Source organism: Aquarana catesbeiana, linkage group LG05 (genome assembly GCF_042186555.1).
Source record: "Aquarana catesbeiana isolate 2022-GZ linkage group LG05, ASM4218655v1, whole genome shotgun sequence".
NCBI classification, from domain to species: Eukaryota; Metazoa; Chordata; class Amphibia; order Anura; family Ranidae; genus Aquarana; species Aquarana catesbeiana.
Window position 1 is genome coordinate 45526465 of NC_133328.1, and position 15444 is coordinate 45541908.

The following is a 15444-nucleotide window of genomic DNA, read 5'->3' on the forward strand; positions in this document are numbered from 1 at the left end:
TTTCCCATTACAGTACACTGAAATGCAAGAAAGAATGGGCATGTCATTCAGAATGAATGTCAAAGCAACATGCTAATGCATGCATGGTGTCTAATAGAGTGAGGCTAGCCTTAGACCCCATACACACTATTAGATTTTCTGCAGATTTTTGTCTTTAGATTTACCAAAACCATGTAGTGCAGGGGTCTGCCTGATTGCATACAAATTTAAACTCTTAAAGTTTGACCTCATATTATATGGTTTTGGTAAATCTGAAGACAAAAATCTGCAGAAAATCTAATAGTGTGTATGAGGCCTAAAGTGATTCTGACCTGGCCTAAAATGTTTCTAAATAATGCTGAAGTACTGTCACTTTCCAGATGTCTTCAGGTCAATTTCTTTTACGCTGTGGTGCCCTTTGGATCCTAGGCTCAGGCTGTACATGGGATATTGACTATAGCCCATGTGGACAATAGGCCCCGTCTAATCCTGATACTAACTTAGCTATCAAATGCCACACTCTTTAGACTGGCTACACACCTACACAGTGCGGTGTAAAAAAAAAATAGTACACATCTGATTTTTTTTGTGTTGTGGCACATTGGCAGCCCATTCAATTGAATGAGCTGATTTAAAGCGGGGTTCCACTCAAATTTTTAACTTAATCTTACCCCCTTCAGTTAATTGCATAGATGTTCAAATGCTGCACGAAATTTTTTTTTATCGCTGTAATTACCTTTATATTGTACTTTATTGTGGCACTTCCTGTCTCTCCTCCCATGGGAGTAGGCGTGTTTATTGCCTTTCCCCGGCACCGCACTGTCTCCTGGGAGCTTAGTGTCAGGCTTCCCAAGATTCAATGTGGAAACAATGATCATGCGTGTGAACAAGCTGTGAATGAACAGCATTCACCGCATCTAGGAAATCAATGCTTGTGGGCTTCACATGCCCACAAGCAAGATGGAAACAGCCAGCATCACATTTTTTAAGTCATTCTTCAGTACGAAAACAGACAGAGGCGGAAATATTACACCCAAACTGTGAGTATTATTTTGGGATTAGCAAAGTGTCTCCAATGACCTAAAAAAAAAAAAAAAAAAAAGATTGGTCGCCGGACTCCCGCTTTAACACAGCACATTTTAATGCAAGTAATGATGCGTGTTAACCTGTGTTTGTATCTTAATGAGCTCATGAACTCATGTTCTGCCATTTGACAATTGAATGATGGCAGGTGGGGCTTCATGTCCTGATGGGGAGGATTTTTATCTCAGCATGGGCAGAAGTTGTGGCTACATGTACAGAGCCTGGGACTAGAATCTAAGGTGCTCCACAGGCATTCCTTGAAAAATAAATACAAGATCTTAGCATGGTTGCAGTGTTTGGCAGGCAGTAGCTTAAAGACTGGATTACCTTGTTGCCTGAGCTGTGTATTATACAGTATTTTCTTCTCTCAGGGCCCGACCTGTAGTTACAGTGGATGCTCAGCTTTTTCTCAACCCTACGATTCTGAACCCTGAGGTCAGGAACTGCCAGCTCTCGCTCCCAGACACCTCTGACATCATGGTGACCTGGTAAGCTAAAGCTCTTGCTGCTTAAAGGCCAAGTGGACAGCATATTGATATTGCATTTGTGGGTGAAGTTTGGTGGCTTATTTATATTTATCACTATCACTACAACAAAGATTTTCCAATCGGAGTACATGGTTTTCCACCACTCCTTCCCCATGCATAGGCCCATTCCAACAGCATTTCCCCTCCCAGGGCAAAGTATCAGGCTCTCTTTATAGTCTACCTACCAATACTTACCTTCCTCAATCTCCCCTGTCAATCCATTCACCAAGTGGATTTATTGAAAACACCCAGAACCTAGATATGCGGGCTCTCAGAGGGTTGATCTCCTTTGGAACCCCACAGCTCACATTGGTTCTTCTTGTCGACTTCTGGGATACAGTAATGATGAGGTCGGCAGGAGGAAACCAGAAAAAAAATATGGAGGTTGCCATTACTGAAGTACAATGCAACGTCATGATATATGTCCAGTATTTTACATACCTGTTGATTGTTGACAAAAGGCTCATTTGTGGAAAGTGTACAGGTGAAATATTATATCACTGCTGCAAAATATTCATGAATAAAAACCCACTGACTTTTCTTTCCAAAAATGTCATGCTGGTCCGGTGTCTTCAGTACATTCTGAGTCTCTGCGCCGAAACAAGTATGCAGAGCAAAAGCTCTGACTTTAGTTCTATTTTACTGCCTGCATGCTTGTCCCAGAACAGTGGCTCAAAGTTCAGAAGACAGTGACAGCTAGACCTACACATTTAAAGTGATTTTAAGGGTTCGTTTTTTTTTTTGTTTTTTTTTAAATAACAAACATGTCATACTTACCTCCACTGTGCAGCTCATTTTGCAAAGAGTGGCTCTGATCCTCCTCTTCTGGAGTCCCTCGGCGGCTCTCAAGGCTCCTCCCCACATCAGATAACCCCCTAGGAGAAGCGCTATCCCGGGGGGTTACCTTGCGGGGGGCTCCCGAGTCCAGCATTTGCGTCCAAAGACACAAATACCGGACTCAGCCCCGGCGCTCGCGTCATTGGTTTAGATTGACAGCAGCGGGAGCCAATGGCTGCGCTGCTATCAGTCTATCCAATCAAGAGCTGGGGACCCCGTGGAGAGAGGGAGAGCGCGTCTCCGCCGACAGAAATACGGGGCTCAGGTAAGTAAAATGGGGGAGCTGGGGGGCCAGTCACTGCCAGGTGTTTTTTCACCTTAATGCATAGGATTACGTGATTTTTGCGTACATGATTTTGCGACAAGTGGTTAAAGTGATACTAAACACAGACTGTTTAACTTACATTGTCCCTTCTATTTCTGTTCATGGATGAAGGCAGTGTCATTATTTTAATTTAAAAAAATGTAAGTACCTTTTCCTAATCAATATACAACTGATCCAGCCTGTCTGTAGGGAAACATAAGCAGAAGGAGCGACTAGTACTCTGCTGCTGGTCACATGTTCAAAAAAAACAGCCTTTGGAATACAGAGTAAAATAAATAAATAAATAATATCAATAAACTGTTAAATTGTCATACAAATATATATCTGAAATAAATTCTATAATATTTTTTAGCAATAACATGTTGTTGGCGGATTTCTGCCAGTCACAGTCTGTATCACACCCCTCCAGCCTGTGTCTCAGAATAACAGGGAGGTGAAGCCTCCATCAATCTACATGTAATACCCCACCCCTATTGTGTTTAGCTGTTTTGTGGGCATGGAGGAGGAGGGAGGGAGTGGTTATTTTCACTTTTATACACCTACGTGTGTGACTCTATGGTCACATAGGCTGTTTAGATGTGATGGGGAGGAAATGCTCAGCATAGAAACTCACAGAAAACTGAGCATGTGCACAGTTGCCATCACAGCTGCAATATCCCTAGCTGAATTGGGGATATGGACAGAAGGGGAGAACAGCAGGATCAACCAGGTTTTTTGCAGAACACAGAAACAAATCTCATAGTGACTGAATGAGTATGACCAGCATGTAATACACCATTTGTTGATAGTTTTTAGACCCCTTTTACACTGAGGCGCTTTACAGGCGCTATAGCACTAAAAGTAGCGCCTGCAAAGCGCCTGTAAAGCTCCTCTCCTCTCACTCCAGTGTGAAAGCCCTCGGGCTTTCACACTGGAGTGGTGCGCTGGCAGGACACTCAAAAAAGTCCTGCATGCAGCATCTTTAAGGCGCTGTAGGAGCGGTGTATGCACCGCTCCCAAAGCACCCCTGCCCATTATAATCAATGGGCAGCGCCGCTGAAGCGCCAGCAAAGTGCCGCTGGACCTTGCTTTGTGCACTGGTGTGCAGTCATGTTGGAACAGGAAGGGGCCATCCTCAAACTATTCCCACAAAGTTGGGAGCATAAAATTGTCCAAAATGTCTTAGTACACTGATAACTTAAGAGTTCCTATCACTGGAACTGAGGGGCCAAGCCCAACCCCTGAATAACAACACCACACCATAATCCCCCCTCCATCAAATGACAGGGACCAGTGCACAAAGCAAGGACCATAAAGACATGAATGAGCGAGTTTGAGGGGGAGGAACTTGACTGACCTCAACCCGATAGAACACCTTTGGGATGAATTAGAGCGGAGACTGCGAGCCAGGCCTTCTCGTCCAACATCAGTGCCTGACCCAATAAATGCGCTTCTGGAAGAATGGTCAAACATTAACATAGACACACTCCTAAACTTTGTGGACAGCCTTCCCAGAAGAGTTGAAGCTGTTATAGCTGCAAAGGGTGGGCCAACTCAATATTGAACCCTATGGACTAAGACTGGGATGTGATTAAAGTTCATGTGCATGTAAAGGCAGGCGTCCCAATACTTTTGGTTATATAGTGTATTATTGGAATTTTCCTTCGGTTACTGGTACTGTAACAGAGTTTTTTTTTTTTAATTCTACATAATCTTGGGGCAAAATGATTACATCATGTAAAATAAGAATGTTGCCTAGTAGTCAAATACTTTAAAATCCTTTGTTGAGACTGGAATCTGCTGATAGACCAATACCCAAATTGCTTGGAGCTGCAGAATTTAAAAGAACATGATGAGAATTTTACGACAGTGGCTAAGAGTCTGTTTGCTGAGAGTTGGTCTTTATTGTCGGTTCAGATTATGGAGTTGTAATGCTCTGTCGTAGTTGTTGTAACCTTGTATTCAGCATCTGAAAGTGATTAGTAGGTTAAATCCAACCGGCACATAATTCTTCTCTCCCGTGGGATCCATCGTCCTGTACTTGTGAACCAGCTGTGTAGCTTGTATAGCGCTGATAGATATGTATAAGTAAGGGAAACTACGGAACAGCGCAAAGGAGTCTAGAAGAAGTTCAACGAGCCAAAGCTAAACGTCTTCCATTTCTGATAGACACATGACATTCCAGAATTGACGTAGCATAATAAGCTCTGGGTTTATTTGCCTGTTGATGTTTTAAGCAAGAAACAACAAACCCGAATACCTCAGTGATGGCAAACCTGGCAGGTAGTCAGTGATCCACATGGCAAAGAGGACTTGGGATAATAAACACAAGTATTACTTTCTAGAGCACAAACCCTCGAAGAATGTGGCAGTATGTAAATATTCGTAGCATCCTCTTATGCTGCCATCCATATCTGGATGTTGTAAAGACAGCTGTCAGTTGTGCTTTGACTGCTAAAAGGTCTATTTCTTATGCCGTGTACACACAAATGGACTTTTCGACCAGACTGGTTCAACGGACCAAGTCCGGTGGACAATTCGATCGTGTGTGGGCTTCATCGGACCTGCAGCGGACTTTTTTGTTCGAAAATCTGATGGACTTTAGATTTGGAACATCTTTCAAATCTTTCCGACATACTCAAGTCCGGTCGAAAAGCCCGCTCGTCTGTATGGAAGTCCGATGGACGAAGACCAACACTAGGTCAGCTATTGGCTACTGGCTATCAACTTCCTTATTTTAGTCCTGTTGTACGTCATCACGTACGAATCCGTCAGACTTTGGTGTGGTCATGTGTAGGCAAGTCCGTTTGTTCGGAAGTCCATCGGAAGTCCGCCGAAAGTCTGTCGGATAGGCCATCGGACCAGTTCGGTCGAAAAGTCCGCTTTTGTGTACGCGGCATTACATGATGTATCCTATTATTTGGGCACTACCCACAATAGTTTGTACCCTGATTGATAGCTGATCAGTATAGACACTTGGTACCAAACTTGCGGCCTAGGGACCGCATGGGGCCCTTTGGCAGAGATAAGCTTGGGCGTCCCTTGAACTAATTTCTATCAGAACATCAAGATGTATTTTTTTTCACAACAATCAGCTGCGGGTTGGGGCATTCCATATCGCGCAGCACAGGTAAAACAACATGCTTGCGATATCAGTGATCTTATATGGACACGTGTCCATACTGTGTTTAATCATTTTTTATTGGCTAAATATGGGCAGTGATGTCACCAGCATCCCTGCCATTCATTTGCAGGCAGGCTGTTTATTGCAGAAGAGACATTCAATGTCTCTTCTGCAATAAAATACACCTACCTGCTCACTGTCTTCTCCGGTATAAACTGCTATGAATGCGGAGCTCAGCTTACATCACCGACACTGTGGCCGGGGTGACTGACTCCTGCACATGCACTGGAGTGACATCATGCAGCGCTGGCCAATGAAGATGGCTGAAGACCGGCACCCAGCGGAAGATGTCAACGAGGGACAGGGACCGTTGATGGAAATATGGGTTTAATTCCACTTTAAATGGGTTTGTTTATTCCAACCATTCCTTTTTTATTTTTATGGGTTTTCTTTCTTATCTTTTTATAAAGGACCTCAAGAGATATCAAACGTGACATATTTTCCAATGAAGACAGCTGTTCTAAGGACAGTGGCCTATGAGGGGCTTTCCCCTCACTTTGCACAGATTTACTCTTAAGCCTTGTACACACGACCAGATTTTCTGCCAGAAATGTGTGATGTCAGGCTGTTGGCGGTAAATCCGACCGTTTGTACACTCCATCAGACAATTGTTGTCAGATTTTCCGCAGACAAATGTTGGATGGCAGGCTTTAAAATTTTCTGTGGACAAATGTCTGTTGTTGGATTTTCCGAGCGTGTGTACACAAGTCCGTCGGACAAAAGTCCAAAGTACAAACACACATGCTCGGAAGCAAGGACGAGCCAGAAGCGGTCGGTCTTGTAAACTAGCGTCCGTAATGGAGAATTAACATTCATGAGGTGGCAAATTATGAAATCTCCAAATGCAGCGCACATTCTCTTCTTCTTTATTGGGATAATAATGAAGCTGCTTTGCTGGTGATACTGATGGAGTTATTGCAAATGAATTTTCAAAGGCTTTTTTTTTCTAGTGATATCAAGAATAATATTATTATGCTTGTTATTTTTTTTTTTTTTTTGGTGCAAGTTACCACAACACCATTATCCTGTATTTTTTAAGATCAAAGATACAACTATGTTGGTGTCCCTTGTCAATTTTACATTTTATTTTTTTAAATGTAACTGCCTACTCCCAAACTGTCATTTGAAGTAAAACACATAGCCAAGAATTATTCTCCACAATTTTTTAATTGTACATTAAAGAGAAAACAAATAAAATTAGACATGCTATCTGCCAATAGAATTTAACCTATAAGGTAAATACTGATACTGCGCTAAAATTTCAAGTGTATATATATATGTAGCTGCAACAAAAACTATCAGATATCTCTATAGTGCAAAAATTGTGTATATAAATAAGTTGCGCTTAATAGAATTTAACCAAAAAGCGCTTAATAGAATTTAACCAAAAAGTGCATTCTATGCATCCAAAAATATAGAAAATATACCAAATCAAATCATTATTTAACCGAAAAATAAAATATAAGCCTCATGCATGTGTCCTGCTTCTTAATCTAGGGGGTCAACAATGCCAAGAGTTGGTGAAAGCAGGGGTCCATCATCCGGAGATAATTCCAAAAATCATCCGGATTATTCTCCTGGAGCTCCCGCAGCAAAGGCATATGACATAATTGGTCACGAATAATAAAGCAACCAATTTTTGGTCCAGGAAATCCCCCTCCTCCTGTTCCTAGACTGGACTTGGGTCAAAGCAATAACTCCAAGGCCAATAATAAATAACATGTTATCTCCTCCGATTCCGCAACATGGCTGGTTGACGAACGGTCGTTCAGAAACGAACTGAAAAGCACGAAATGAAAAGTGCGAAATAAAAAACGCAAATCAACACTCATGCCGCGTACACACGAGCGGACTTTACGGCAGACTTTGCCCGGCAGACTTTTCAACGGACTTTATGACGGACTTTCCGAATGAACGGACTTGCCTACACACAATCCACCAAAGTCCGTCGAATTCGTACGTGATGACGTACGACCGGACTAAAACATGGAAGTTCATAGCCAGTAGCCAATAGCTGCCCTAGCGTAGCTTTTTGTCCGTCGAACTAGCATACAGACGAGCGGACTTTTCGACCGGACTCGAGTTCGACGGATAGATTTAAAACATGTTTCAAATCTAAGTCCGTCCAACTTTTGAGAAAACAAAGTCCGCTGGAGCCCACACACGATCGAATTGTCCGACGAAATCCCGTCCGCCGGGCAAAGTCTGCCGTAAAGTCCGCTCGTGTGTACGCGGCATCACCAAACTTCTACTAACACGAAATTAGCAGAAGGAGCACAAAGGGTGGTGCCTGACAATGGAACTTCCTCTTTTTCGGCTCGTAGTACGTCTAATACGTCACTACGTTGTTGGCCGACAATTGGGTACCGTTTGTATGCAAGACAAAATCCAGGCACACGCCTTCGGACAAAAGTCTGAGGTTTTGTCTGCAGAAAATCCGATCGTTTGTACGAGGCTTTATTCTTTCTTCCTGCTTTGTCTTTGGTACAGAAAGTAAAGGGATGGGACATATTCCTTTCTCTATCCAAAACTACTTAATATACTTTAAAGTGGAATTCCATCCAATGCTAACTAAGCTTAAACCTGCTATCACCCCCCCCCCCCCCCCTTCTAAATCCTATTATATCTACTGCATAATAGGAAAATGTCTATACTTACCTATTCTGAGAGCGATCCCATCTAGCCACATGATCTCCCAAACAGCTGACAATGGCTATGGGTGCCGTCACCGATAGGCTTACTATGGGGCATCTCTGTCCCTCTTCTAAACTGATGCCCCACTGACAGCTGATAATGTGATGGGACCAGATCGCTCTCAGAATAGTATTCTGTTAATTGTTAGCAGATTTAAGCTTAGTCGGGAATAGGCTGGACTTTCACTTTAAGCTCTTAAAATTAGGCATTTATCAGGTGGTTAGATCTGTACATGTATTGGCATCATTAGTGTGCACTAGCTTTGTATTTCCATGCCACAGTTATTTTCTAATTTTTATCATATTCATTAATATACGAAGGCTGTACCGAAGGTAATGCAAAAGTGGGCATAACTTTTTTTTTCAACTTACATAGGTCATTCTAATTTCATGTATTGGTGTACGGTAACTTTTCTTCTTCTTTTTCATTGCAGGTAAATAATAAATTCCAAGCAGGAGAAACATGTTATCATTGAGTTCTTGATGAAGGAGGGGTGAAGACTGACATCAACAGAAGGCTACCGAATGTTTATGGAGATGAAACCATTGACAACTCTTGTCAACTCTTGTCAATGGTGTTATCTCTGTTAAATGTTCTGTAGCCTTCTGTGGATGTCGGACAGCCTGCACCCCTCCATCATCAAGAACTCAATGACCGCACATTGTTTCTGCTTGGAATCAATTATTTAGCTACAATTAAAAAATGAAGAAGAGTTACTGTAGATGAAGATTTACCAACATATGAAATTTAAAAAAGAAATGTAAAAAAGTTATGTCTACTTTTGCAATATGTTTAATAGCTGAATTTTCTCTCTGTGTTCGTATGGGCTTCCTCCAACCCTCCAAAGACATGCTGGTAGGTAAATGTCTCTTGTCTAAATTGGCCCTAGTATGTGTGTACAAATTGGCTATGCACATGTGTTTTCACATTTTGCGTGCTTGTTCCAAGCTCTGCAATTGGGAGCATTGAGGAAAGACCTACTGTACCTCCTAAAAGAAAATTCTGTGGAAAAAGGCTTTCAGGCATTTCAGGCGTAGTGAACTGTCCCATAGAATTGCAGAGAGTCGGATATCAATAACTGGTTATATAGATACTGGCAAAAGCCAATTATCTTGTCATTATGTCTTCAGAAACATGCACTATGAGCACTCAAACAGGCCAACGCGTTGAGAAACTCAGTATTAGCATAAAGTGTTTGAAGGCTGCAGAGTACTGCCAAACTACAGTGCCTTGAAAAAGTATTCATACCCCTTGACATTTTCCCCATTTTTTCATGTTACAACCAAAAACGCAAATGTATTTTATTAAGATTTTATGTGACAGACCAACACAAAGTGGCACATAATTGTGAAGTGGAAGGAAAATGATCAATTTTTTCTAAATTGTTTACAAATAAATATGTAAAAAGTGTGGGGTACATTTGTATTCAGCCCCCCTGAGTCAATACTTTGTAGAACCACCTTTTGCTGCAATTACAGCTGCAAGTCTTTTTGGGAATGTCTCTACCAGCTTTACACATCTATAGAGTGACATCTTTGCCCATTCTTCTATGCAAAATGGCTCAAGTTCTGTCAGATTGGATGGAGAGCATCTGTGAACAGCAATTTTCAAGTCTTACCACAGATTCTCAATTGGAATTAGATCTGGACTTTGACTGGGCCATTCTAACACATGGATATGCTTTGATCTAAACCATTCCATTGTAGCTCTGGCTGTATGTTTAGGGTCTTTGTCCTGCTGGAAGGTGAACCTCCACCCCAGTTTCAAGTCTTTTGCAGACTCTACAGGTTTTCTTCTAAGATTGCCCTGTATTTGGCTTCATCCATCTTCTGGTCAATTCTGACCAGCTTCCCTGTCCCTGCTGAAGAAAAGCATCCTCACAACATGATGCTGCCACCACCATGTTTCACGGTGGGGATGGTGTGTTCAGGGTGATGTACAGTGTTAGTTTTCCGCCACACATAGCGTTTTGCTTTTAGGCCAAGGACTTCTTATGCTTTCTTTCAACAGTGGCTTTCTTCTTGGCACTCTTTCATAAACGCCAGATTTGTGGAACGCGCGACTAATAGTTGTCCTGTGGACAGATTCTCCCACCTGAGCTGTGGATCTCTGTAGCTCCTCCAGAGTTTCTATGGGCCTCTTGGCTGCTTCTCTGATGAATGCTCTCCTTGCCCGGCCTGTCAGTTTAGGTGGACGGCCATGTCTTGGTAGGTTTGCAGTTGTGCCATACTCTTTCCATTTTCAGATGATGGATTGAACAGAGCTCCGTGGAATGTTCAAAGCTTGGGATATTTTTTATAGCCTAACCCTGCTTTTAACTTCTCTACAACTTTATCCCTGACCTGTCTGGTGTGTTCCTTGGCCTTCATGATGCTGTTTGTTCACTAAGGTTCTCTAATAAACCTCCGAGGGCTTCACAGAACAGTTGTATTTATACTGATATTAAATTGCACACAGGTGGACTCTATTTTCTAATTAGGTGTCTTCTGAAGGCAATTGGTTCAACTAGATTTTAGTTAGGGGTATCAGAGTAAAGTGGGCTGATTACAAATGCACGCCACACTTTTCACATATTTATTTGTAAAAAAATTTGAAAACCATTTATCATTTTTCTTCTACTTTGCAATTACGTGCCACTTTGTGTTGGTCTATCACATTAAATCCCTACAGAATACATTTACGTTTTTGGTTGTAACATGACAAAATATGGAAAATCTCAAGGGGTATGAATACTTTTCAAGGCACTGTAGCACTGAGTTTTCAGAAAGGAGGACAGAAGAAAGTGAGCAGAGGCCATGACCTCATTAATGTAGTACTTCTCTTTCACCGTCCAGTCAGGAAGACAGGGAAGGGTCAGTGACCAAGTTGCATTGCTTTACTCATGTGTAGCAAAGTTAAGTCACCAACCAGACTGCGCTGTCTGTGGTACCAGGATCATGAAACCGTCAGAGCCAACACAAATCTGTTGCAGCCAGATCACATATCTGTCGTGCTTTTACCTGCTTGCATGAAGTTTGGCTTTAATCAGCAAATCTCTGGTACTCTAGCTTGTTAATATTCCAGAGAGAAGAAATACATGTAGAGTTTGTCACTATAGGTTAGGGCACTTGTGTGTAATGAATCCCCACAATGTGAACCGTAACGAGCAACAGATGAGAGGCATTAGGCTCGCTGTGCAGACAGTAATTTGTTGACGTGTGAATCAGTGCAGTTTAGGAATGTAGCCCAACAGAGCAAATCATTTTCCTGACTTCTTTTTGGACAATCACGGTCTTGTGAGGTAATGCTTTATGTCAGGTTTGGAATGTGTTAGATTAATGCAAATGTGACATATAATACACTGAACTCAAATTGTGTAGGAATTTTTAAATACATTCTCATTTGCGGGGGTCACAATTTTTTTTTCATGAGCTTAGAAACAGCTCTTCAATCTAAGTGATGGGATGAGCTAGGTAATAGGAATTCTGGGACGTCTTGCACACTGCTGCCTAAAAATGAAATTTTTTTAGGCATACTAGCATTTTTTTTACTGATATAAATACAGACCATTGTTTCCAATGTGTCTGTACACACAAGTTTATAAACATGCGCAGGATCAGATCAGGATCAGGAAAGAAAATGCAGAAATCTGAGTCTCCAGTCATGACTGCAGAGAAGCTTAGTCTTGTCTTAACCCCCGCTTATTTAAACCACAACAAAACCTTGCCCCCCAAAAAGACACATAGACCACTTTAGGTTGGACGTTGGGCAAGGCCACAGCCTTATTGAACATCTTATGCCCCGTACACACGGTCGGACATTGATCGGACATTCCGACAACAAAATCCATGGATTTTTTCCGACAGATGTTGGCTCGAACTCGTCTTGCATAAACACGGTCACACAAAGTTGTCAGAAAATCCAATCGTTCTGAACGCGGTGACGTAAAACACGTACATCGGGACTATAAACGGGGCAGTAGCCAATAGCTTTCGTTTCTTAATTTATTCTGAGCATGCGTGGCATTTTTTGCTTCGGATTTGTGTACACACGATCGGAATTTCTGACAACGGATTTTGTTGTCGGAAAATTTTATATCCTGCTCTCAAACTTTGTGTGTCAGAAATTCCTATGGAAAATGTGTGATGGAGCCTACACACGGTCGGAATTTCCGACAACAAGGTCCTATCACACATTTTCCACCGGAAAATCCTATCGTGTGTACAGGGCATTAGTATAACAACCTTCAAAATACAAATACCATGTCGGTCACGGTTACACCATGAGCATCTATAACCAAACCGTATAGTCTAAGAGGCCTGTCTCCACCAACAGTGTGAGACAGGCATTAAACTGACCCCGTAATTAACTTGAGGGCATAGCCCATAAAGTAATACCAATTGCTGGCAAGGTAAAACCGCCAAGGAAGCTGTGATGAAAATACAAGGGGCGGGTGGGTGGGCAACTCTTGTGACGTCAACTTCTCTTGAAAGTAGTGGGACATGCCTCTGCATAGCCTTTTCTAGAGTTCCGGCTCCACCCAGTCACCTTGTGCCATTGTGGCCAGTCCCAACGGAGCCACTCCGACTCCCTGATTGGGTTGACGCCCCGCTTGGTTGCATCCAGCAGTCAAGGCTCCCTTTCCTTAGGACGGGGCAGGTCAAGGGGCCTTCAGTATTTTTGCATGTATACACAGAAATATGTACAAGTACATACATATACCACGCTTCCTTCACTAAAATAAAGCTGAAAGAATTTTTACACTTGTGTGCGCATACACACAAATACGTTCACATGCAGTGCTCAGCATAAATGAGTGCACCCCAATAGATTTGTCAGAAAACCTTTACTTTCCTTTCAGAATCAACATTTTTTATGGCACACTATATTACAAAATACTGCCACAAATGTGGGCCATTGATTGCAACCAAAATGTGATAATTTTCACACACAAAGTATTTTTCCTAACAAATTCATTCAAGTCCATGCTGCAAAAATGAATACACCCCAAGTCTTAAGCCTCGTACACACGCTTTGATTTTCGAACGACAGAACGTCCATTTTTTGTGGCAAGCTAGTCTCATGTAGAAAGTGAAGAGGTTACTAACAATACGAGAATTTTCGTTTGACAGAATACAACGTCAGAAGTGATGTAATGTGTTTGAATAGTGTTGTATGTATTCTTTTGTTTCTGAGAATGCGAAGTCTTGCTCTTACGATTTTTTTCGTACGAAAACTGTAGCAATTAAACGAAAATCAGAAGTTGAGTTCACATCCGACAAAAATTTTATAGTCTGCACATCCAGCTTTTGTCTGGCGAAAAAGTGAAACCAGCTGTCGAAAGCACCGTACTAATGGTAAGATTTGCGGACGATAGGTCGTCGTATCACAATTGAATTCCGAAAATCAAAGTGTGTGTACGGGCCTTTAGGAGGAAAGCTAAATTTTAGACAACAAAATCCTAATTAACAAGAATTCAACTACGGTGAGGCTAATTATTCATTAAACAGGTGTCCAGCATACAGTTCATTATCATGCTGTCGGCAATGGCACCACATAGAAGAGAAATGTAACAGACCTGAGAAAGAAAATAATTTCTTTACACAAGAAAGGTGAAGGCTACAAGAAGTTCAGCTAAGCTTTACTTATCAGTCAGAATACTGTATCAAAAGTGATACAAATATTTAACAAAGAGGGAACTGCAACCATCTCACAGATAAGTCCAGGCCATCCACGGAAGTTAACTCCTCGACAGGAGCGTCTTCTGATGAGAAGGGTTGAAGAAAATCGTTTTGCAAGTTCACTGCAGTTAGCTAAAGAAGTAGAAAGCCAAACTGGAGTGATTGTTTTCCGTGACACATTACGGCGTATATTGCAGAGGAATGGCATGCATGGGCATCATCCATGAAGGAAGCCTCTCCTAAAGCCCATGCAAAAAAAAAATCCTGCCTAGAATTTGCCAAAGCCCATGCTGAAAAAAGAAGCACTGGCAATGTAGACAGGTTCACATTAAAGGAACATGGTGCTTATGTTTATCAAGAGGGAAAATATACTGACGCTTATGAGTCGGCATAAAAATGGGCCCCTCAATACTTTTCAGTGGTGAAGCATTATGGAGCCCCCCCGTGCCATAAGATGGAAATCATGGCTTATTCTACTAAGAACAAACTTTTTTCTTCTCTTTTTCGATAATTTTATTAAAGAAAAGTTTTTAAGAATTACAATTGTATAAGGCTTCATGCACACTAACGTTTTTTTTAAGCGCCTAGAAGCTGTTATTAGCTTTTTTTTTTTTCTGCTCTTAGAAACTAAATAGTTTTATCCTATGTGCCCATGCATACTACTTTAGGCTATTAGCATTTTTTGAGCTTCAGCTTCCAGGAGCAGAAAAAAAATAGTTTTTGTAGAGTTTCTTGGAGCGTTTTTCCAGCAGAAAAGTATGCTGAATGCTTCTAGCTGCTCCTAACTGCTTCTAAATGCTACAGCTTTTTTTTAGCTTTTTCTTTTTCTTTTTTTCTTCATGTACTGCAAAAAATGCCAATAAATGCTAATGCTCCTAAGGCCCCTTTCACACATGCGGACCGTTCAGGTCCACCTGTCAGTTTTTCAGGCGGACCTGAACGGACGCTCCATGTACCTCTATGGAGCAACGGATGTCAGCGGTGACATGTCTGCTGACATCCAATCTGCTCCGATCCGCTAAATGCAGATGGATGGAGACCCTATTTTCCATCCGTCTGATGGATTGGATCGGATGAAAACGGACAAGCGGTCTGTTTTCACCCGATCCCTCATAGAGTAGAGTGGAGCTCTGACAGGTCTGTCCCCGCACAGTGAGCAGAGATGGACCTGTCATC

At 41.9% G+C, this 15444-nt stretch overlaps 1 protein-coding gene across 1 annotated transcript in view; it reads left to right on the top strand.

The window, feature by feature from the left end:
- The window catches only part of ITGA8 (integrin subunit alpha 8), a 239603-nt gene that overhangs the window by 127666 nt on the left and 96493 nt on the right, over positions 1 to 15444 (top strand). Inside the window, exon 15 of the mRNA XM_073629668.1 lies at positions 1434 to 1550. Coding sequence (XP_073485769.1) covers positions 1434 to 1550 — 117 coding nt within the window. The remainder of the gene's footprint in view (positions 1 to 1433; positions 1551 to 15444) is intronic.